A 25,958-nucleotide genomic window follows, 5' to 3' on the forward strand; every position below is an offset into this window, starting at 1 on the left:
GCCCACAGGGCCCGTCCGACACTCAGGACCACCAAATAACAGCTCTGAGCGTCCCAGACCGACTTGCCACCGATGCAAGCAACCAGGGCATTTCATGGCTAGCTGCCCCCTTAATACGCACCAGACACCCAGGAATTACAATTACCCCTCTGGGTCCTATCGTCCGGCCCGGGCCCTCTGTGTTAACCAAGAGGCCCCTATGGAGGGATATGTGGGGCCGCTTCACGAGGCAGACCCTGTATATGCTGCCTCAGATAACCGCCAGCACCATCGGCAGAGGGTATGGCTTGAGGGGCGATCTACCGAGGGATTGCGAGACACAGGGGCTACTATCACGCTGGTACAGAGTCATTTGGTGCCAGAGCACAAGCGATCCGGACAGACTGTGGCCGTTAGAGTGGCGGGGGGGATGTGTACAAAATTCCAACAGCTAAAGTGCATCTTGATTGGGGAGCGGGAAAGGGGGCTGTGAACGTGGGCCTAATGGATAATTTACCTGCCGAAGTACTACTGGGCAACGATTTGGGCCCCATGACTTCTGCCTATGCTCCAGTATGCAACAACGAGGCGGACCCAGTGACTACACGGGCCCAAGCCCGGACGGAGCGAGAGCTCTCACCAGTGTGGGAGACACAGGTAAGACCTACCCCGACCTTGCCTGACAGGTTAGGCCCCATACCCTGGGACACCCCAGATGCTTTCGAGGCAGAGTCTAAGACTGACCCGACCTTACAAAAGTACCGGGAACGAGCAGAGACCGGAGGGGGCGGGGCAGATAACGAAACATTCTTATGGGAAAAAGGGAAACTATACCGCTGGACAGAGAAAAGGGGACAGCGTAGACGACAGCTGGTAGTGCCCCACAAATACCGTCAAGAAATCCTCAAAATAGGCCACGACATCCCCTTAGCAGGCCACCTAGCCGTAACCCGTACCCTACACCGCATTACTCACACGTTCTTTTGGCCAGGGGTGCACGCTGACGTTAGAACTTACTGTAACACCTGCGATGTGTGTCAACGAGTAGGAAGGCGAGGCGATCACCCTAAAGCCCAGCTAGTAAATATGCCCATTGTAGAGGAACCCTTCAGCCGGGTTGCTATTGACCTAGTGGGACCACTGGCTACCCCTAGTCCCTCCGGTAAGCGCTACATTCTTACCGTAGTGGACTACGCTACCAGGTACCCAGAGGCTGTCGCCCTATCCAACATACAAGCGGATACGGTAGCGAATGCACTAGTACAGGTGTTCTCCCGGGTAGGATTTCCAAAAGAAATCCTATCCGACCGAGGCACCCAATTTACGGCTGAATTAACCCAACAACTCTGGCAGGTTTGCAAAATTAAGTCCCTCCTGAGCTCCCCATACCACCCCCAGACGAACGGGCTGTGTGAGAGGTTCAATGGGACCCTCAAGCAAATGCTCAAGACGTTCACTCAGGAATACCGAGACTGGGAACGCTTCCTGCCGCACCTCCTATTTGCTTATTGGGAGGTGCCCCAGGAAATGACAGGGTTCTCTCCCTTCGAGTTGCTCTACGGAAGAAAGGTACGGGGACCCCTAAACCTGATCCGGGAGCACTGGGAGGGAGAGATGGAGGCTGACGGTGTCCCCATTGTGCCATACGTGCTGGAACTCAGGGACCGAATGGAGCAATTAGCCAAATCCGTGCGGGCTAATCTCCAGTTGGCCCAGAGAAGACAGAAAGTATGGTACGATCGGGGGGCCCGAAAGAGAATCTTCACCATAGGACAAAAGGTGTTAGTACTTAAGCCGGTGAAGACAGACAAATTGCAGGCGTCCTGGCAGGGTCCCTACCAGATCGTAGAGAAAAGGGGAGACACCACTTATGTGATAGCTAGCTGCCATGACAACAATCTTAGAAAGACATTCCATGTAAACATGCTCAAGGAATATTTTGAGCGACCAGAGAACGTGACGGCCGTATGTTGTTCCCCTCAGGAAGACCCCGACAGTTTACCCATTCCAGACCTATTAGAAAAGAGTCTCCCCACAGGTATAGTGGCGCAGGTTCAGATAGGGGACCGACTTAGCCCCACTGAAAGGGAGCAGCTCAACCAACTCCTCCAGTCCAAACACCTCACCTTCTCCCCGAAGCCAGGGTACACTACTTTAACCACCCACCAGGTAGATACTCCGGGACAAGCTCCCTTGCGCCAGGCTCCGTACCGAATCCCCGAAGCAGTTAGGACAGGAATGAAGAAGGAGATCGATGAGATGCTCCAGCTCAGGGTAATTGAGCCCTCCGATAGTCCATGGGCCTCCCCAGTTGTCTTGGTGCCCAAGAAAGATGGGACCACCCGGTTCTGCGTAGACTATCGGAGGCTCAATGAAAATACCATGACGGACGCTTACCCTATGCCCAGGGTAGACGAGCTACTCGATCGTATAGCCAGGGGAAATTACCTGACCACTATTGACCTCTGCAAAGGTTACTGGCAGATTCCCCTGGCCCCGGAGGCTATCCCCAAGTCGGCATTCGTCAACCCATTCGGCTTATATCAGTTTAGGGTAATGCCGTTTGGGATGAAGAATGCCCCAGCTACATTCCAGCGCTTGGTGGATAGGCTCCTGGATGGCTTCCAGAGTTTTGCTTGCGCCTACCTGGACGACATAGCAATCCACAGTGAGTCCTGGGAGGACCACTTAGCTCATGTGGGAATGGTTCTGGATCAGATACGGGCTGCTGGCCTGACTCTGAAGCCAGAAAAATGCCACTTTGGGATGGCCGAGGTACAGTACCTGGGTCACCGGGTGGGGTGTGGAAAGCAGCGACCAGAGCCGGCCAAAATAGAAGCTGTCGCCAACTGGCCCACCCCCATCACTAAGACTCAGGTCCTAGCCTTCCTGGGCACGGCAGGGTACTATAGACGGTTCGTACCAGACTACAGCACACTTGCCAAACCCCTGACTGACTTGACCAAGAAGAACTTACCTCGACAAGTCCTGTGGTCTCCCCACTGTGAAACGGCTTTCCAGGCTCTCAAAAATGCTCTAATTAACGCTCCTGTCTTGGCGGCCCCAGCCCTTAACAAACGTTTTATCGTCCATACAGATGCTTTCATGTTCGGGCTGGGAGCTGTCCTCAGCCAAGTAGGCGAAGATGGAGGGGAGCATCCAGTTGCCTACATCAGCCGGAAGCTCCTGCCCCGCGAAGTCAGCTATGCAGCGGTCGAAAAGGAGTGTTTGGCTTTGGTGTGGGCATTAAAGAAATTGACTCCCTATTTATATGGTCAGGAGTTCACTCTGGTCACCGACCATAACCCATTGGTGTGGCTGAACCGGGTCTCTGGAGATAACGGCAGGCTATTACTTTGGAGCTTATCGTTGCAACCCTTCAATTTCACCATTACTTACAGACCTGGGAAACAGAATGGCAACGCCGATGGGTTGTCCAGACAAACCGACCTCAGCCCCGCATAACCAGCGGTCTGGACAGCCTTAGTCTGCCCCGAAAAGGGGTCAGACCGTGTCTGCCAGAGTGTTCCACAGAAAGGGAGCACTGTTACAGAAGCATTAGTTATTTTGTTGTGAAGAGCTTATTTCCCAGCAGCAATGCCTGAACCAGCAAGCCAGCGCCTAAGAAGGGCTCCAAGAAAACCGTAACAAGTATCATTTCATAAAGAGTTAACTCTTTTTTTTCAGCTTTTAGAAACTATTGCCTAAATACACATTTGCTGACCTCAGCTCTAAGTTTAGGGATAACCAATCCCATTGTCTAATCACCTCTGGAGCCAGACTGCTAATTGATAAGATGAACTTGTAAACTTGTTATCTTAAGTACTGTAATCCTATTGTGGCCTGTCAAAGGACAGTGCTCTCTATCTAAATGTGTGATGGGGGATTTTGTGCTTCCCCCCCTCTCCCCCTGGGAGTGCCCTGTGTGCATGTAACCTTAATAAAAAGCAGGCTGGGCATCCCAGTCTGGAGTTCTTGTTTGACCCTCAATCGCAGCGTTGACTCGTTTTTGTGGGCAGAAGGGTATCCTAGCTGTACTGCAGCTAAGGGAGATTATTCTATATTTGCGAGACTCATATAGAATACTATGGAAAGCAGCTTCTCCCCTCTTTAGCAATAGGGATCCAGGCTACTAAGCGGTCCATCTCTCAGCGAGACTAAGGGTAACCGTAACAAAAAATTAAAGCCACGGTGGCTGATTTTCGGTCCGTAAAGGCTGCTTTTCGATTTGGCGTGATAACAAAAGCACAATTTCGTCTGATTCTCATACTAGCAAAATGATTTTCGGATATTTGAAAGAAAGTGCTGTTTACACTAAGGAGCAAAAAACTTTGACAATTATAATATATTTGCAGCGCACTTTTCAACTACTTTTCGAGCCCAGTTTTGGCTCTACTGAATTCAGCACCTCAAGGTTTTAAAGCCTTTGGAAGAGCTATTCCAGCACCTGTTAGACTTTTTCACAGATTTTTCCAAAGAGTCTTTTATATTGCACCCATGTTAAGCATTGTCCACTGGAGACATTTTAAAGGTTTAATAACATATGTGATATTGATGCATTAATGCTCAATCCATCCCTATTAAGAGGCTGGATAAAGTCAACAGGATACACATTTATACATATGTAAATGTGAAGACTATGTCATATTATGTACAGCTATAGGGATCTGCAGGAAAACTCACTTTAGGACACCTACTTCTACAAATGCCGTGATTTCATATTTTATTTTTCACAATTGATTGTGTCTCTCAATTGCACTATTGTGATTGTCACAAACAGAATTGTGTTTTTACAACACAGCTTATTATTATTATTATTATCGGTTATTTGTAGAGCGCCAAAAGATTCCGCAGCTTAAGCACTCCCTTATGCATATACCCCAAGAACTCTTCCTCCCTTATGCATACACCCAAGCATTCTTCCACTCTTATGCAGCCCCCTAGGCATTTTCCTATTCTTACACTTTCCCAAGCACACATTTATGTGAGCAAGTAGAGAAAATAAATTACTGATAAGGCACTATGGCCAGCATAATTATTCTTCCAAAAGCAGCGTCAAAACAGGTATACACATCAAAATGATAAAACTTCAATAAAGTATCTAAAGAGGACCAAGTGGATACCTTAAAGCTCTGCTCCATAGAAGCCTCATTACAAATGGCCCAAGAAGTGGCAACTGCCCTAGTAGAATAAGCAGAAATACACTCAATGGGAACTCTTTCCATTTACCAGGTATGTCATAAGAAATAAGGCCAATCGGCTAAGGTAACGGTCATATCTTTCTGGCATTTGCAAGGCCAAAAAAAATGGACAAATAGAGAAGAAAGACTAAAATCCTTTGTAGTTTCAACATAAAATGTTAAAGCTCTCACAACATCCAAGTTGTGAAGAAGCCACACACATTAGAAAGAAAGGAATAACTAGTCTGAATAACAGGCTTGCCCTGATGTACAATCAGGAAAAGAGGTTTGCAAGATAAAGCTGGAAGCTCAGAAATTATTTTGCTCAGGAGAAAAAAAAAACTTTCCAGGATAAAAGTCAAAGGTCAAGACCATGCATAGGTATAAAAGGAGGGGCTTGAAGAACCGTCAAAACCAAATTAAGATTCCATGGAGGAGAAACTAGACTAATAATTGATACAATTCTGATCAGAGTCTGAACAAAAGCCTGAATATCAGGCATTTTAATAATCCACTTATGTAAAAAGAGAGGACCGAAATCTGGGAACTAGCTGACAAGCCCTTTTTGCAAACCACCCTACAGGAACTTGAGACCTCTAGGAATTCTGAAAGAATTCCAATGGTATCCCTTGCTTGCACACCAGGATAAAAAGGTTTTCCAAACTTTATGATAAATATGCCTGGTGGCAGGTTTCCTAGCCTATATCACAGTATCAATAACCTTATCAGAGTTTTGAGATCCTAATGGAAGAAAGAGAAAGAAGTCCCTTCTTGCGTGGAAGCCCCAAAGGTGAGCACAAGGACATTTTAATTAGAGCCCCAAACCAAATACTGCAAGGCCATTTTGGAGCAATCAGAATTGCTGAGGTTTGTTCATGTTTTATTCTAGCTATCACCCTGGATAGTAATATAAATGAAGAAACTATGGCCTAGATTTAGAGTTGGGCGGTAGCCGTCAAAACCAGCGTTAGAGGCTCCTAACGCTGGTTTTTACCGCCCTCTGGTATTTGGAGCCAGTCATTAAAGGGTCTAACGCTCACTTTCCAGCCGCGACTTTTCCATACCGCAGATCCCCTTACGTCAATTGCGTAGCCTATCTTTTCAATGAGATCTTTCTAATGCTGGTATTTAGAGTCGTGGCTGAAGTGAGCGTTAGAAATCTAACAACAAAACTCCAGCCGCAGAAAAAAGTCAGTAGTTAAGAGCTTTCTGGGCTAACGCCGGTTTATAAAGCTCTTAACTACTGTGCTCTAAAGTACACTAACACCCATAAACTACCTATGTACCCCTAAACCGAGGTCCCCCACATCGCCGCCACTATATTTAAATTTTTTAACCCCTAATCTTCCGCTCCGTACACTGCCGCCAACTACGTTATCCCTATGTACCCCTAATCTGCTGCCCCTAACACCGCCGACCCCTATATTATATTTATTAACCCCTAATCTGCCCCCCACAACGTCGCTAGCTACCTACAATAATTAACCCCTAATCTGCCGACCGGAGCTCACCGCTAGTATAATAAATGTATTAACCCCTAATCCGCCTGACTCCCGCCTCAATAACCCTATAATAAATAGTATTAACCCCTAATCTGCCCTCCCTAACATCGCCGACAGCTAACTTCAAGTATTAACCCCTAATCTGCTGACCGGAGCTCATGGAATCAGCCAATCAGAATCAAGTTCAATCCGATTGGCTGATTCAATCAGCCAATCAGATTGAGCTCGCATTCTATTGGCTGTTCCGATCAGCCAATAGAATGTGAGCTCAATCTGATTGGCTGATCGGATCAGCCAATCGGATTGAACTTGATTCTGATTGGCTGATTCCATCAGCCAATCAGAATTTTCCTACCTTAATTCCGATTGGCTGATAGAATCCTATCAGCCAATCGGAATTCGAGGGACGCCATCTTGGATGACGTCCCTTAAAGGAACCGTCATTCGTCGGGAAGTCGTCGGAAGAAGAAGATGGGTCCGTGATGGAGGTCTTCAAGATGGAGCCGGTCGTCATCGAATGAAGATAGAAGATGCCGCTTGGAAGAAGATGGTTGCCGGTCCGGATCTACTCTTCTTCCCGGATAGGATGAAGACTTTGGAGCCTCTTCTGGACTTCTTCAGCCGTCGCTTGATAGAAGACTTCAGCCGGATGATGGATGTCTAGCCCCCGCTTGGGCGAAGATTTCGGAGCCTGGAACGATCGGTGATACCTGGCATGGTGAAGACAAAGTAGGAAGATCTTCAGGGGCTTAGTGTTAGGTTTATTTAAGGGGGGTTTGGGTTAGATTAGGGGTATGTGGGTGGTGGGTTGTAATGTTGGGGGGGGTATTGTATGTTTTTTTTTACAGGCAAAAGAGCTGAATTCTTTGGGGCATGCCCCGCAAAGGGCCCTTTTAAGGGCTGGTAAGGTAAAAGAGCTTTGAACTTTTGTAATTTAGAATAGGGTAGGCCATTTTTTTATTTTGGGGGTCTTTGTTATTTTATTAGGGGGCTTAGAGTAGGTGTAATTAGTTTAAAATTGTAATTTTTTTCCAATGTTTGTAAATATTTTTTTATTTTTTGTACTTTAGTTAATTTATTTAATTGTATTTATTTGTAGGAAATGTATTTAATTTATTTATTGATAGTGTAGTGTTAGGTTTAATTGTAGATAATTGTAGGTAGTTTATTTAATTTATTTATTGATAGTGTAGTGTTAGGTTTAATTGTAACTTAGGTTTGGACTTATTTTACAGGTAATTTTGTAATTATTTTAAAGGGACACTAAACCCAATTTTTTTCTTTCATGATTCAGATAGAGCATGAGATTTTAAGCACCTTTCTAATTTACTCCTTTTCAATTTTTCTTTGTTCTCATGCTATCTTGATTTGAAAAAGCAGTACTGTAAGCTTTAGAGCCAGACCATTTTTTGTTCAGCACAGGGGTAGCACTTGCTGATTTGTGGCTAAATGTAGCAAACCAATCAGCAGCTCTACCAAGGTGCTGAACAAAAAAATGGGCCGGCTCCTAACCTTTTATTACTGCTTTTTCAAATCAAGATAACATGAGAACAAAGAAAAATTGATAATAGGAGTAAATTAGAAAGTTGCTTAAAATTGCATGCTCTATCTGAATCATGAAAGAAAAAACGTGGGGTTAGTATCCCTTTAACTAGGTAGCTATTAAATAGTTCTTAAGTATGTAATAGCTATTGTACCTGGTTAAAATAAATACAAAGTTGCCTGTAAAAGAAATATTAATCCTAAAATAGCTACAATATAATTATAATTTATATTGTATCTATATTAGGGTTTATTTTACAGGTAAGTATTTAGATTTAAATAGGAATAATTTATTTAATAAGAGTTAATTTATTTCGTTAGATAAAAATTATATTTAACTTAGGGGGGTGTTAGTGTTAGGGTTAGACTTAGCTTTAGGGGTTAATACATTTATTATAGTAGCGGTGAGCTCCGATCGGCAGATTAGGGGTTAATTATTGTAGGTAGCTGGCGGCGACGTTGTGGGGGGCAGATTAGGGGTTAATAAATATAATATAGGGGTCGGCGGTGTTAGGGGCAGCAGATTAGGGGTACATAACTATAATGTATGTTGCGGCGGTGTAGGGAGCGGCAGATTAGGGGTTAATAATAATATGCAGGTGTCAGCGATAGCGGGGGCGGCAGATTAGGGGTTAATAAGTGTAAGGTTAGGGGTGTTTAGACTCGGGGTACATGTTATAGTGTTAGGTGCAGACGTAGGAAGTGTTTCCCCATAGAAAACAATGGGGCTGCGTTAAGAGCTGAACGCTGCTTTTTTGCAGGTGTTAGGTTTTTTTTCAGCTCAAACTGCCCCATTGTTTTCTATGGAGATATCGTGAACGAGCACGTTTTTGAAGCTGGCCGCGTCCGTAAGCACCGTTGGTATCTAGAGTTGCAGTGGCGTTAAATTATGCTCTACGCTCCCTTTTTGGAGCCTAACGCAATGAAAACCCAGCCATTCTGTGAACTCTAAATACCAGCGGTATTTAAAAGGTGCGGGAGAAAAAAAGCATGCGTAGCTAACGCACCCCTTTGGCCGCCAAACTCTAAATCTAGCCATATGTAAATCAGGCTGCACTACCAGGGAACCATTAGGGTATTTATTAGATCTGTCTGAGGATCACGAAAACAGGCACAATATCAGGGAAGCTCATGATTCAGACAAGAGGCCATCATTTTTCGGATGAATAGCAGACAGTTTCCCAGACAGATGGAAGTGGAGCTGTCCTGAATTTATATATTCCACTGATTTGTGTAATTTTATTTGAGTATTTACATTGTACATTTTACACTTTTAACACTCTCACTGTTTAGTCCATGGGGTAAATTTAACAAGAGGCATACGCTGTCTCCATTTATCATTGCACAAGCATTTCTAGTGAAATGCTTGTGCAATGCTGCCCCCTGCTCACGGGCCGCTAGCATGGACAGTCAATCATCCTGATCGGATCGGGATGATTTCAGTCCGCCACCTAAAAGGTGGTAGAGAAGTTAAGGAGCAGTGATATTAGGACCGCTGCTTCTTAACTTCCATTTCTGGCGGACTAGAAATGATGGGGTATCGATGCAGCATCTGCTGCTTGATAAATATACCCCCTTCTTGGGTTTTTGAACGCCTTATTGGGGATTGTGTTTGTTTTTTCTAATTCAGAGTTCTCTTAACTCCATCTTGGAATAAAAAAATGACTGAGGATTAGGGGTAAGAGGGAAAGATTTAAGCTTTGGCATGTTGGGGTGTTTTTTCCCCCTCCTAGCTGATTGGACTCTAATTAAATGTGATGTATTGTGGACTCTCACCATCTGATGAAAGACATACAGTTAAAAAGGATTTCCAATGTGAACTCTACTTTCGCAATATCACACACACACTTTTTTTGTGTTGAACAGTATTCCTCCCTGTGCCCTGTGGACATTATCATAAAATTATAACATTAGGGAATACAAATCCCATACTTTATTTTTTCAAAACAAAACATAATTATGAGATCCATTAACCATTTGCATGAGTAAAATAAAAAAATAAAAAAAATATTTGAATCATTTTACTATTGCCTGAGTAAGCTTTGATATAGTTTGGGATTCCTGAAGGGCCATGTCTGCTAAGTAGCGTTTCATTACATGGCCCTTAGCTATTTTATTCCAGCAACTGGACTGATATTGTGCAATATTGTTCCCATGACACTGCATTAAACTGCTAGTAAAGAGAACACGGCTATATTTAATTGGTTTTTATTGTAAAAACAAAGAAGACGTTACAATAACAACCTAGAAGGGTCTTCAATAAATAGTTTTGTATTGATCTGACCCATCACCCCTGACTTCTGGGCTCACAGATTAAACCCCAGTCTTATTAATACTCGGTACTATATTAAAGTTTTATTCACAAGGAACTAACACTGAAAAATTAGACACTGAGTAAAATAAATTCAGATTGCTAACAGTGTTTTCTCTACATATGAGAAGCATGAAAAATGATTTTATTTCGTATCATTGAACTTGCCTGCTATCTGCACTGATCCATCTTCTCCCAAAAGTATATTTCCTGCCTTTAAATCCCTAAGAGAAAATATTACATTTGAATAATTTTGTAACAAAAATTGATTTCACAAATACATTTACATATTATCACATGAATAAAGACAACCCTTATAATTTTGTCAAGGTGTTCAGGGTAGTAATAATGAACGGTCTAGAAAATATAGTCAAGTTAACATTAGTGCTGTAAATCACTTTCGCCTGGCAAAAAAACAACACCATCAAGCAGTTTACAAAGACATCAGATTTTCATTTTCTGTCCTACAAATTACGATAGCAGAAGACTGTTACTAACAAATGCAAAACATTTTTAAAACATGGAAAACATCTGTCATCTACACTATAAATGTGTTTGTAACGCGTCCGTCACCGTCGTCAGTTGTGTGCGCAGCGGGGGCGTGGTCGGGCAGAAGTGGACATGGCGGAGTGTGGGTGTGACGGGTGTGATAAAGAAAACGGCCCGTGTACACGGGCTTCACCACTAGTATTCAATAAAATTGTATGGATGTTTAAGAAATAACAGAATTTATGTTTACCTGATAAATTACTTTCTCCAACGGTGTGTCCGGTCCACGGCGTCATCCTTACTTGTGGGATATTCTCTTCCCCAACAGGAAATGGCAAAGAGCCCAGCAAAGCTGGTCACATGATCCCTCCTAGGCTCCGCCTTCCCCAGTCATTCGACCGACGTAAAGGAGGAATATTTGCATAGGAGAAACCATATGATACCGTGGTGACTGTAGTTAAAGAAAATAAATTATCAGACCTGATTAAAAAACCAGGGCGGGCCGTGGACCGGACACACCGTTGGAGAAAGTAATTTATCAGGTAAACATAAATTCTGTTTTCTCCAACATAGGTGTGTCCGGGAACCAATACCAAAGCTTTAGGACACGGATGAAGGGAGGGAGCAAATCAGGTCACCTAGATGGAAGGCACCACGGCTTGCAAAACCTTTCTCCCAAAAATAGCCTCAGAAGAAGCAAAAGTATCAAACTTGTAAAATTTAGTAAAAGTGTGCAGTGAAGACCAAGTCGCTGCCTTACATATCTAATCAACAGAAGCCTCGTTCTTGAAGGCCCATGTGGAAGCCACAGCCCTAGTGGAATGAGCTGTGATTCTTTCAGGAGGCTGCCGTCCGGCAGTCTCGTAAGCCAATCTGATGATGCTTTTAATCCAAAAAGAGAGAGAGGTAGAAGTTGCTTTTTGACCTCTCCTTTTACCAGAATAAACAACAAACAAGGAAGATGTTTGTCTAAAATCCTTTGTAGCATCTAAATAGAATTTTAGAGCACGGACAACGTCCAAATTGTGTAACAAACGTTCCTTCTATGAAACTGGATTCGGACACAAAGAAGGTACAACTATCTCCTGGTTAATATTTTTGTTGGAAACAACCTTCGGAAGAAAACCAGGCTCAGTACGTAAAAACCACCTTATCTGCATGGACCAGATAGGGCGGAGAACACTGCAGAGCAGATAACTCTGAAACTCTTCTAGCAGAAGAAATTGCAACCTAAAACAAAACTTTCCAAGATAATAACTTAATATCTATGGAATGTAAGGGTTCAAACGGAACCCCTTGAAGAACTGAAAGAACTAGATTAAGACTCCAGGGAAGAGTCAAAAGTCTGTAAACAGGCTTGATTCTAACCAGAGCCTGAACAAACGCTTAAACGTCTGGCACAGCTGCTAGCCTTTTGTGAAGTAAAACAGATAAAGCAGAGATCTGTCCCTTCAGAGAACTCGCAGAAAATCCTTTCTCCAAACCTTCTTGTAGAAAGGAAAGAATCTTAGGAATTTTTATCTTGTTCCATGGGAATCCTTTAGATTCACACCAACAGATATATTTTTTCCATATATTATGGTAAATTTTTCTAGTTACAGGCTTTCTAGCCTGAATAAGAGTATCTACTACAGAATCTGAAAACCCACGCTTTGATAAAATCAAGCGTTCAAACTCCAAGCAGTCAGTTGGAGGAAAACCAGATTCGGATGTTCAAATGGACCCTGAATAAGAAGGTCCTGTCTCAAAGGTAGCTTCCATGGTGGAGTCGATGACACATTCACCAGGTCTGCATACCAAGTCCTGCGTGGCCACACAGGAACTATCAAGGTCACCGAAGCCCTCTCCAGATTGATCCTGGCTACCAGCCTGGGAATGAGAGGAAACGGTGGGAATACATAAGCTAGGTTGAAGATCCAAGGTGCTACTATTGTATCCAATAGAGTCGCCTTGGGATCCCTGGATTTGGACCCGTAACAAGGGACCATGAAGTTCTGACGAGAGGCCATCAGAACCAAGTCTGGAATGCCCCATAAGTGAGTTATTTGGGCAAAGATTTCCAGATGGAGTTCCCACTCCCCCGGATGCTCCTCCATCGCCAGGGAACTCCTTGTTACCCCCTGATGGTTGATATATGTAACAGTCGTCATGATGACTGATTGAAACCTTATGAATTTGGCCTTTGCTAGTCTAGGCCAATCCTTGAGAGCATTGAATATCGCTCTCAGTTCCATTATGTTTATCGGGAGAAGAGAGTCTTCCCGAAACCATAGACCCTGAGTTTTCAGGGGTTCCCAGACCGCGCCCCAGCCCACCAGACTGGCGTCGGTCGTGACAATGACCTATTCTGGTCTGCGGAAGCTCATTCCCTGTGACAGGTTGTCCAGGGTCAGCCACCAACGGAGTGAATCTCTGGTTATTTGATCTACTTGTATCGTCGGAGACAAGACTGTATAATCCCCATTCCACTGTCTGAGCATGCCCAGGTGCAATGGTCTTAGATGAATTCGTGCAAAAGGAACTATGTCCATTGCCGCAACCATCAACCCTATTACTTCCATGGACTGCGCTATGGAAGGAATAAGAACAGAATGAAGTACCTGACAAGAGCTTAGAAGTTTTGATTTTCTGGCCTCTGTCAGAAAAACCTTCATTTCTAAGGAAACTATTATTGTTCCCAAGAAGGGAACTCTTGTTGACGGGGACAGAGAACTTTTTTCTATGTTCACTTTCCACCTGTGAGATCTGAGAAAGGCTAGGACAATGTCCGTATGAGCCCTTGCTTTTGACAGAGACGACACCTGAATCAGGATGTCGTCCAAGTAAGGTACTACTGCAAAGCCCCTTGGTCTTAGCACCGCTAGAAGGGACCCTAGTACCCTTGTGAAAATCCTTGGAGCAGTGGCTAATCCGAATGGAAGTGCCACAGGTAATGCTTGTCCAGAAAGGCGAACCTTAGGAACCGAAAATGTTCCTTGTGGATAGGAATACGTAGGTACGCATCCTTTAAGTCCACCGTGGTCATGAATTGACCTTCCTGGATGGTAGAAAGGATCGTTCGAATGGTTTCCATTTTGAATGATGAAACCCTTAGAAACTTGTTTAGAATCTTGAGATCTAAAATAGGTCTGAATGTTCCCTCTTATTTGGGAATTATGAACAGGTTGGAGTAAAAACCCATCCCTTGTTCTCCTAATGGAACAGGATGAATCACACCCATGCTTAACAGGTCTTCTACACAGTGTAAGAATGCCTGTTCGAAGATAATTGAGACCCGAGGAACCTTCCCCTTGGGAGTAGTTCCCTGAATTCCAGGAGATAACCTTGAGAAACTATTTCTAGCGCCCAAGGATCCTGAACATCTCTTGCCCCAACCTGAGCAAAGAGAGAAAGTCTGCCCCCCACCAGATCCTTCCCAGATCGGGGGCCAACACTTCATGCTGTTTTGGTAGCAGTGGCAGGTGACTTGGCCTGCTTACCCTTGTTCCAGCCTTGCATCGGCCTCCAGGCTGGCTTGGTTTGAGAAGTATTACCCTCTTGCTTAGAGGGTGTAGAATTTGAGGCTGGTCCGTTTCTGCGAAAGGGACGAAAATTTGGCCTATTTTTAGCCTTAAAAGACCTATCCTGTGGGAGGGCGTGGCCCTTTCCCCCAGTGATGTCTGAAATAATCTCTTTCAAGTCAGGGCCAAACAGTGTTTTACCCTTGAAAGGGATGTTAAGCAAAAGCGCTCTGTGCGCCACGATAGCAAACCCTGAATTATTCGCCGCTAATCTAGCTAATTGCAAAGCGGCATCTAAAATAAAAAAGAGTTAGCCAATTTAAGAGCTTGAACTCTGTCCAAAACCTCCTCGTACGAAGATTCTTTATTAAGCGACTTTTCTAGTTCTTCGAACCAGAAACACGCAGCTGTAGTGACAGGATCAATGCATGAAATTGGTTGTAGAAGGTAACCTTGCTGAACAAACATCTTTTTAAGCAAACCCTCTAACCTTTAATCCATAGGATCTTGAAAGCACAACTATCTTCTATAGGAATAGAAGTGCGTTTGTTTAGAGTAGAAACCGCCCCCTCGACCTTGGGGACTGTATGCTATAAGTCCTTTCTGGGGTCGACTTTAGGAAACAAATTTCTTAAATATAGGGGGAGGACAAAGGGTATGCCGGGCCTTTCCCACTCCTTATTTACTATGTCCGCCACCCGCTTGGGTATAGGAAAAACATCGGGGGGCACCGGAACCTCTAGGAACTTGTCCATCTTACCTAATTTCTCTGGAATGACCAAATTGTCACAATCATCCAGAGTAGATAATACCTCCTTAAGTAGTGCGTGGAGATGTTGAAATTTAAATTTAAAAGTTACAATATCAGGTTCTGCTTGTTGAGAAATTTTCCCTGAATCTGAAATTTCTCCCTCAGACAAAACCTCCCTCCTGGCCCCTTCAGATAGGTGTGAGGGTATGTCAGAAAAGATATCATCAGCGTCCTCTTGCTCCTCAGTGTTTAAAACAGAGCAATCACGCTTTCTGATAAGTAGGCATTTTGGAAAAAAATGCATGCAATAGAATTATCCATTACAGCCATTAATTGTTGTATGGTAATAAGTATTGGCGCACTAGATGTACTAGGGGCCTCTTGTGTGGGCAAAACTGGTGTAGACACAGAAGGGGATGATGCAGTACCATGCTTACTCCCCTCATTAGAGGAATCATCTTGGGCAATATCATATCTATGGCATTATTATCCCTACTTTGTTTGGACATTATGACACAAATATATCACATATATTTAAATGGGGAGACACATTGGCTTTCATACATATAGAACATCGTTATCTGATGGTTCAGACATGTTAAACAGGCTTAAACTTGTTAACAAAGCACAAAAAACGTTTTACAATAAAACCGTTACTGTCCCTTTAAATTTTAAACTGAACACACTTTATTACTGAATATGTGAAAAAGTATGAAGGAATTGTTCAAATTTCACCAAAATTTCACCACAGTAACTTAAAGCCTTAAAAGTATTGCACACCAAATTTGAAAGCTTTAACCCTTAAAATAACGGAACCGGAGCCGTTTTTACATTTAACCCCTATACAGTCCCAGGTATCTGCTTTGCTGAGACCCAACCAAGCCCAGAGGGGAATACGATACCAAATGATGCCTTCTATAAGCTTTTTCAGTGGTTCTTAGCTCCTCACACATGCATCTGCATGCCATGCTTTCCAAAAACAACTGCGCATTAGAGGCGCGAAAATGAGGCTCTGTCTATGACTAGAAAAGGCCCCCAGTGAAAAAGGTGTCCAATACAGTGCCTGCCGTTTTTATTAAAACAATCCCCAAGATTTAACAACTATTAAAAGTAATAATCTGCCAAATATACTTAGTAAAGTAATCGTTTTAGCCCAGAAAAATGTCTACCAGTTTTTTAAGCCCTAATGAAGCCCTTTATTCTTTTACTTAAACAAAGAAAATGGCTTACCGGTTCCCATAGGGAAAATGACAGCTTCCAGCATTACCGAGTCTTGTTAGAAATGTGTCATACCTCAAGCAGCAAAAGTCTGCTCACTGCTTCCCCCAACTGAAGTTAATTCCTCTCAACAGTCCTGTGTGGAAACAGCCATCGATTTTAGTAACGGTTGCTAAAATCATTTTCCTCTTACAAACAGAAATCTTCATCTCTTTCCTGTTTCAGAGTAAATAGTACATACCAGCACTATTTTAAAATAACAAACTCTTGATTGAAGAATAAAAACTACATTTAAACACCAAAAAACTCTAAGCCATCTCCGTGGAGATGTTGCCTGTACAACGGCAAAGAGAATGACTGGGGAAGGCGGAGCCTAGGAGGGATCATGTGACCAGCTTTGCTGGGCTCTTTGCCATTTCCTGTTGGGGAAGAGAATATCCCACAAGTAAGTATGACGCCGTGGACCGGACACACCTATGTTGGAGAAACATATGTTTATATATATATATATATATATATATATATATATATATATATATATATATATATATGTTTATATCAATATTATGTTAAAAAAAAACTAATTAAACTAACTAAACACAGAAGTCCCATATATTTGTGTGTCTATTGTAGCTGTGTTGATCACAGGTAAATGTGGGGAGAGCTACCATAGGGTTACAGTTGTTTAGCAACATACTGATGTTCTACTAAAAATGACCACCTGATGAAAATAGTTCATGCATTTAAAGGTATATGAAACCAAAAAAAAAATTCTGCGATTTACATAGAACATTTAAGAAAAGTTTACAATTTACTATTATCAAATTTGCTTTGTTCCGATGGTATTCTTTGTTGAAGAGATACCTAGGTAGGCATCTGGAGCACTACATGGCAGGATATAGTGCTATCATCTAGTGCTCTTGCAAATGGAAAACATTCTTGCAAACCTTCTGCCATAGGGGCCTAGTTATCAAGCCGTCAACCTCAAATACGCTGGAATTCCGCAGCGCATTTGTGACGTAAGCTTCGATCCGCCGGACTCAGTCCGACACAGATCGATTCTTACGTCACTCCAGATGTTCTCACTACTTTTGCTAGTTATCAATTGACTAGCAGGTACGCTCGGCACTTTTACGGCCCAGCGTACCTGGTTTTCAAACCGCCACCCCTGGAGGCGGCGGATCCCATAGGAATCAATGGGAGTCTGACCATAGCGAAAGTACAAGTTCGCTGCTGCCAGACATCCCATTCATTCCTATGGGAGCTGTCTGCACCTAACACCCTAACATGTACCCAGAGTCTAAACACCACTAATCTGTCCCCCCCTACACCGCCGCAACTAAATAAAGTTATTACCCCCTAAACCGCCGCTCCCGGAGCCCACCGCAACTATAATAAATGTATTAACCCCTAAACCGCCGCTCCCTGAACCCGTCGCCACCTATAATAAATTTATTAACCCCTAATCTGCCCCCCCTACACCGTCGCCACCTATAATAATTTTATTAACCCCTATCCTGCCCCCCACTACGCCGCCGCCACTGTAATAAAATTATTAACCCCTAAACCTAAGTCCAACACTAACCCTAACGCCCCCCTAACTTAAATATTAATTAAATAAATCTAAATAATATTTTTATTATTAACTAAATTAATCCTATTTAAAACTAAATACCTTTAAAATAAACCCTAATATAGCTACAATATAACTAATAATTATATTGTAGCTATCTTAGGATTTATTTGTATTTTACAGGCAACTTTCAATTTATTTTAACTAGGTACAATAGCTATTAAATAGTTATTAACTATTTAATAGCTTACCTAGCTAAAATAAACTGACATTTACCTGTAAAATAAATCCTAACCTAAGTTACAATTACACCTAACACTACACTATACTTTAATAAATTATTCCTATTTAAAACTAAATACTTGTCTGTAAAATAAGCCCTAAGATAGCTACAATATAATTAATAATTACATTGTAGCTATTTTAGGATTTATATTTATTTTACAGGTAACTTGGTATTTATTTTAGCTAGTTAGAATAGTTATTAAATAGTTATTAACTATTTAATAACTACCTAGCTAAAAGAAATACAAAATTACCTGTAAAATAAATCCTAACCTAAGTTACAATTAAACCTAATACTACACTATCATTAAATTAATTCAATAAACTACTTACAAATAACTACAATTAAATACAATTACATAAACTAACTAAAGTACAAAAAAAAAAGCTAAGTTACAAAAAATAAAAAAATAAGTTACAAACATGTTAAAAATATTACAACAATTTTAAGCTACTTACACCTAATCTAAGCCCCCTAATAAAATAACAAACCCCCCCAAAATAAAAAAATGCCCTACCCTATTCTAAATTAAATAAAGTTCAAAGCTCTTTTACCTTACCAGCCCTTAAAAGGGCCATTTGTGGGGGCATGCCCCAAAAAGTTCAGCTCTTTTGCCTGTAAAAGAAAAATACAACCCCCCCCCAACATTAAAACCCACCACCCACATACCCCTAATCTAACCCAAACCCCCCTTACAAAAAACTAACACTAATCCCCTGAAGATCATCCTACCTTGTCTTCACTCAGCCGAGCAGCGATGGAACCGAAGTGGACATCCGGAGCGGAAGAAGTTAATCCTCCAAGCGGCGCTGAAGAAATCTTCCTTCCGATGAAGTCATCATCCAGGCGGCGCTGAAGAAAAGTCTTCGATCCGGCCGATGTCATCTTCAAAGAGGCGCTGAAGAGGTCTTCTATCCGGGCGATGTCATCTTCCAAGCCGGGTCTTGAATCTTCCTCCCGCCGACGCGGAACCTCCTTCTTCAACGACGGACTACGACGAATGAAGGCTCCTTTAAGGGACGTCATCCAAGATGGCGTCCCCTCAATTTCGATTGGCTGATAGGATTCTTTCAGCCAATCGGAATTAAGGTAGGAAAATTCTGATTGGCTGATGGAATCAGCCAATCAGAATCAAGTTCAATCCGATTGGCTGATGGAATCAGCCAATCAGATTGAGCTCGCATTCTATTGGCTGATCGGAACAGCCAATAGAATGCAAGCTCAATCTGATTGGCTGATTCCATCAGCCAATCAGATTTTTCCTACCTTAATTCCGATTGGCTGATAGAATCCTATCAGCCAATCGGAATTGAGGGGACGCCATCTTGGATGACGTCCCTTAAAGGAGCCTTCATTCGTCGTAGTCCGTCGGTGAAGAAGGAGGTTTCGCGTCGGCGGGAGGAAGATTCAAGACCCGGCTTGGAAGATGACATCGCCCGGATAGAAGACCTCTTCAGCGCCTCTTTGAAGATGACATCAGCCGGATCGAAGACTTTTCTTCAGCGCCGCCTGGATGATGACTTCATCGGATGGAAGATTTCTTCAGCGCCGCTTGGAGGATTAACTTCTTCCGCTCCGGATGTCCACTTCGGTTCCATAGCTGCTCGGCTGAGTGAAGACAAGGTAGGATGATCTTCAGGGGATTAGTGTTAGGTTTTTGTAAGGGGGGTTTGGGTTAGATTAGGGGTATGTGGGTGGTGGGTTTTAATGTTGGGGGGGGTTGTATTTTTCTTTTACAGGCAAAAGAGCTGAACTTTTTGGGGCATGCCCCCACAAATGGCCCTTTTAAGGGCTGGTAAGGTAAAAGAGCTTTGAACTTTATTTAATTTAGAATAGGGTAGGGCATTTTTTTATTTTGGGGGGGGTTGTTATTTTATTAGGGGGCTTAGATTAGGTGTAAGTAGCTTAAAATTGTTGTAATATTTTTAAAATGTTTGTAACTTATTTTTTTATTTTTTTTGTAGGTAGTTTATTGAATTAATTTAATGATAGTGTAGTATTAGGTTTAATTGTAACTTAGGTTAGGATTTATTTTACAGGTAATTTTGTATTTCTTTTAGCTAGGTAGTTATTAAATAGTTAATAACTATTTAATAACTATTCTAAGTAGCTAAAATAAATACAAAGTTACCTGTAAAATAAATATAAATCCTAAGATAGCTACAATATAATTATTAATTACATTGTAGCTTTCTTAGGGTTTATTTTACAGGTAAGTATTTAGTTTTAAATAGGAAAAATTTAGTGTAGTGTTAGGTGTAATTGTAACTTAGGTTAGGATTTATTTTACAGGTAAATTTCAGTTTATTTTAGCTAGGTAAGCTATTAAATAGTTAATAACTATTTAATAGCTATTGTACCTAGTTAAAATAAATTGAAAGGTACCTGTAAAATAAAAATAAATCCTAAGATAGCTAGAATATAATTCTTATTTATATTGTAGTTATATTAGGGTTTATTTTATAGGTAAGTATTTAGTTTTAAATAGGATTAATTTAGTTAATAATAAAAATATTATTTAGATTTATTTAATTAATATTTAAGTTAGGGGGGCGTTAGGGTTAGACTTAGGTTTAGGGGTTAATCATTTTATTACAGTGGCGGCGGCGTAGTGGGGGGCAGGATAGGGGTTAATAAATTTATTATAGGGGGCGACGGTGTAGGGGAGGCAGATTAGGGGTTAATAAATTTATTATAGGTGACGACGGTGTAGGGGGGGCAGGATAGGGGTTAATAGGTTTAATATAGGTTGCGGCGGGTTCAGGGAGCGGCGGTTTAGGGGTTAAACTATTTATTTAGTTGCGGAGAGGTGCGGGATCAGCAGGATAGGGGTTAATAACTTTATTATAGAGGGCGACGGTGTAGGGGGGGCAGGATAGGGGTTACTAGGTATAATGTAGGTGGCAGCGGTGTCCGGGAGTGGCGGTTTAGGGGTTAATACATTTATAAGAGTTGCGGCAGGGTCTAGGAGCGGCGGTTTAGGGGTTAGTAACTTTATTGAGTTGCGGGAGGCTCCGGAGGCGCCGGTATAGGGGGTAGAACAGTGTAGTTTAGTGTGAGTGCTTAGTGACAGGCTAGCAATAAAGCTGGGAAAAAGCCGAAGAGCAGCGAGATCGGATGAGTGATAACTGTCACAGTCCGCTGCTCATCGCCCCGCGGCTTTTTGACAGCTTTATTTGATAACTTAGGCGTATTTTTTCAGGTCCGCGGCGGCGAAGGTAGGCAAGCTTAGGCGGGCGTATTGGGCCGGCGAAGCCAGAAAAGTAGACGGCTTGATAACTACCCCCCAATGTGTTAAAGAGACGTGCACACTTATAGAGCTTATATCCCTGCTTTTTTAAAAATAAAAAAAATAGGAACAGAACAAATATAATTTAATAATAAGTAAAAAAAAAATGACATGCTCTATCTGAATCATTAAAGGGACAGTCTACACCAGAATTGTTATTGTTTAAAAAGATAGATAATCCCTTTATTACCCATACCCTAGTTTTGCATAACCAGCACAGTTATATAAATACACTTTTTACCTCAGTGATTATCCTGTATCTAAGCCTCTGCAAACTGCCCCCTTATTTCAGTTCTTTTGACAGACATCCATTTTAGCCAATCAAAACTGGCTCACTGGAACGTCACGTGCATGAGCACAGTGTTATCTATATGACACACATGAACTAACACCCTCTAGTGGTGAAAAACTGTCAAAATGCCCTGAGAGAAGAGGCGGACTTCAAGGGCTTAGAAATTAGCATATGATCCTCCTAGGTTTAGCGTTCAACTAAGAATACCAAGAGAACAAAGCAAAATTGGTGATAAAAGTAAATTGGAAAATTGTTTAAAATTACATTCTCTATCTAAATCATGAAAGTTTATTTTGGACTAGACTGTCCCTTTAAAAAAAAATGTTGGTGTTTTATGTTTCTTTAAAATGCAATGAGGCAGAAAGTAAATATAGCTAAAAATGAAGACAATAACACTCAGCTACATTATTTAACACTTTGTGCTTCAGTTTTAACACAAGCCAAGGGTGGAACTACTTGTAGTGCAGCCGGTGCCTGAGAGGAGCCCTTAGCAATAGGGAGAGCATGGATGAGTCTGATGAAAATACATTTGTGCTTTTCATGGTATGTTTCTATTTTTTTGTAATGAGTACTGCTGCACAGTATATTGGAAAAAACACTGCAATCAGCTTTGCTTTTCTGAGCAAATAAAATAACCAATGGTGTATGCAGTGTGTTATGCTCTAGCTCCGCATAACCGATAGTACCACTTGCACCCTTCAGGGGCGGGGCTTGTCATAGGACCGAGCTTTGCAGCTGCCTGTTAGGAAGGTTGCACTTCATTGTACTGCAGTGACATCTCAGACTGGCTGGCAAGGGCCTAGGAGTTGGAGACAGATCTGTGACTGTGGGATTTGATTTTCTTTTCTTGAGCCTTACTTCCACCATCCACCGCACATCTACTATTTAAAGAGTGCAGCCCGCATCATAAGAATTTTGACTATGCACACACATCTCAGTTGTTCTCCAACACACATCCAATATGCCAGGAAGGGAAACAAGCCTGTCTGTGCCTGTATGCGGTCAAAACTATTATGATGTGGACTGCACTCTGTTAAAAGTAAATGTGCAGCGGTTATGGTAAAACCTAGTGGGTTGGTGGTTGAACACTGAGCGCAACAAGTGCTTCACGTTCATCCACTGTCTCCCACCACACAGTTCCCTCCTGGTCTTCTGGGGACTGCATGCGTGCCTGGCCACTCAATTTTGTTGGTACACAGTCAAGACTAGAATAGAAAACAACTCTGCATATTCATTGCAAGTTTTGTGATAACTCTGCATGTGATTTGCCTGCCAAGAATAAGAATGTACTTTAGGTTATGTGCATGTGCAGTGCATCCCCATGTTGCACATTTCTCTTAATTGGCAGCATTGACACACATTATTGTTAAATATGGGACTGTGCAATTACATTTTATATATTAATAAACTTGGCCTACCTATAACAATATTTGGCATCATCTTTTGTAAAAGACGTATGAACTCGCTTTTTTTTTTAACTTTCTCATGCAGACACTCAAAATGTATACTTATGATGATTATTACCGTATTTTGATTACATCATGCATAGCATTACTGCATTATGGGTCAAATCTATTGGCAGAAGAGTAAAAAAAAAAAAAAACAGTTATATTAAAAAGTTAATTGGCAAAGTAGGAACTTTTTTTTATTTTTTAAATTGGTGCTTTTGCTACCCTGATTGTGAATTATTTAAACAAGACACACTTTTTTCCTGATATGGTAAATACCCTAATAAAAAATAAGTTTTAGACTAGTGTATAACTAGATAATAACTAAGAAAAATACTTTGGATATGCAATATATTAAAGGGAAACTCAAGTAAGAAAATTAATTTCCATTATTCAGATAGAGAACACAATTTTAAATAACTTTCCAATTCACTTCCATTATATACAGTAAATGTGCACAATCGTTTTATATGCACACTTTCTGAGGCATCAGATCCTACTGAGCATGTGCAAGATTCACAGCATATACGTATATGCATTTTATGATTGGCTGATGGCTGTCACATGAGGCAGTGGCAGGGGAATAGAACTAACTTTAAAATATGCTAGAAAGAGATCTACTACTCATATGAAACTCAAACTAAGGGCCCCATTACATATGCGGCGTCGCCCGCAAAAGCCACCGCCGCCGTTTTTTACCCGGTTTTGGTATCCAATATAAATGCGGCACGTATATTTCACCCGTTGGCCTCAATTTTTACTCCCATAAGCTAACATAGGACTCCATTGCAAATCGGTATCCAATATTCAGCGCAAGGACTTACGTGGCAAAAATGGAGAAATTTTACTCCATTTTCACCTCGCCACACAAAGGCAGCTGCAGCAGGCCTTGCGCTGAGTATGGGAGCACTGTAACTCCTGTAACTGGCTGAAAATATTAACTACTACCTAACGCATGCACAATATCTATCTACCTGTCAACCGCAATCCCCCACCGCAATAACTAATAAAGTATATTAACCCCTATATCTGCCATCAAACCCACACCGCAAGTAATAACTAAAGTATTAACCCCTAAATCCGCAAACCCCAACATCGCAAACTACCTAATAAAACTATTAACCCCTAATCTGCCATTAACCCACAACGCAATAAACCTTACTAACTATTAAAATAAAATAAAAAACTAACATTACTTTAAAAATTAAAAAAAATAAGTTTAAATTAATCTAAAATTACGGAAAATAAAAAAATCTTAAACAGAAAATAATAAACAAATTATCAAAAATTAAAAATTTAAACCTAATCCCTATGAAAATAAAAAAGCACCTCAAAATAAAAACACCCCCTAATCTAATGCTAAACTACCAATAGCCCTTAAAAGGGCTTTTTGTAGGGCATTGCCCTAAGTTAAACAGCTCTCTTACATTAAAAATAACCCCCCCCCATCAGTAAAACCCCCCACCCACCAAACCCCCCAAAATAAAAAACCTAACACTAAAAAACCTAAACTACTCAAAAAAAAAATAAAAACCTAAGTCTAACCCCCAGGTTGGTACTCACCGTTCCTGAAGTCCAACGAAGAAGGTCCTGTTCTATGCGGTGAAGTCTTCTTCCAATCGGCGACCTCTTCTTTCTTCCTCCAGGAACAATCTGGTGCGGAGCAGGGAGCGGAGGGTGGAGCTGAAGACCGATGACCGTGAAGCTGAAGACCGGCGACCCTGGTACTGAAGACCGGTGACCCTGGAACTGAAAAACGGCGACCATGGAGCCATGGAGCGTGGAGGATCCTCTTTGTACGATCTCCGCTGTACACTGAATAGTAAATTCAAGGTACGCAATTAAAGATGGCGTCCCTTGAATTCCTATTGGCTGATTTGATTCTTCAAATTCAAATCAGCCAATAGGATGAGAGCTACTGAAATCCTATTGGCTGTTCAAATCAGCCAATAGGATGAGAGCTACTGAAATTCTATTGTCTATTAAAATCAGCTAACACTGCAGACATCAAAACTATGCACGTTTCACCTTTGTGTAGTAAGGATTCATCCGGCTTGAATCTCTGAGTTATATCTGAGATTCAAACCAGATGAAGCCTTACTACACAAAGGTGAAACACGCTTAGTTGTTTTTAAGTCAGCGGGGATATCAGCTGCTCACCGCCAATGATATTTCACAGTTCAATGCTGTAGGGGCTGATCGTCTCCTCTGAAGGCGTGTAAAGTAAACTAAGTGCCTTCCTCCAATTGCTATGTTTACCTGACAAGTCACCGGGATAAAAAGGCAGAGTCCCTTCAAGTCCTATCAACTACCTTAATACCCTGAGACGGGCTGGCTTTTGATATTACCTTGGCGTGTATGGGAGTATGAACTGCAGACTGGTCAAAATCACAGTGCCGTGTGACTCACGAAGGTATGTGCTTAAGCCTTAATATGGGATAGTTGTCACAGTCTATGGGAATGTGGATTACAAATGCTGAAGGCAATACTACTTTACCTATTTGTAAAATAAGGGACTGACTGAATCTATCTGGATGGTTTACATATTCGGGTTTACAATCACAAAACACAATGTTGCCAGTTTGAAGTGATACTTTG

The 25,958-nt window shown here is 41.9% G+C and overlaps 1 protein-coding gene across 1 annotated transcript in view; it reads right to left on the reverse strand.

Annotated features, from left to right (window-relative positions):
* STK39 (serine/threonine kinase 39) overlaps nt 1-25,958 on the reverse strand; it is a 1,002,247-nt gene that overhangs the window by 772,105 nt on the left and 204,184 nt on the right. Inside the window, exon 5 of the mRNA XM_053698395.1 lies at nt 10,683-10,738. Within this exon, the coding sequence (XP_053554370.1) occupies nt 10,683-10,738 (56 nt within the window). The remainder of the gene's footprint in view (nt 1-10,682; nt 10,739-25,958) is intronic.

Source organism: Bombina bombina, chromosome 1, assembly GCF_027579735.1.
Source record: "Bombina bombina isolate aBomBom1 chromosome 1, aBomBom1.pri, whole genome shotgun sequence".
Classification (NCBI taxonomy): Eukaryota; Metazoa; Chordata; class Amphibia; order Anura; family Bombinatoridae; genus Bombina; species Bombina bombina.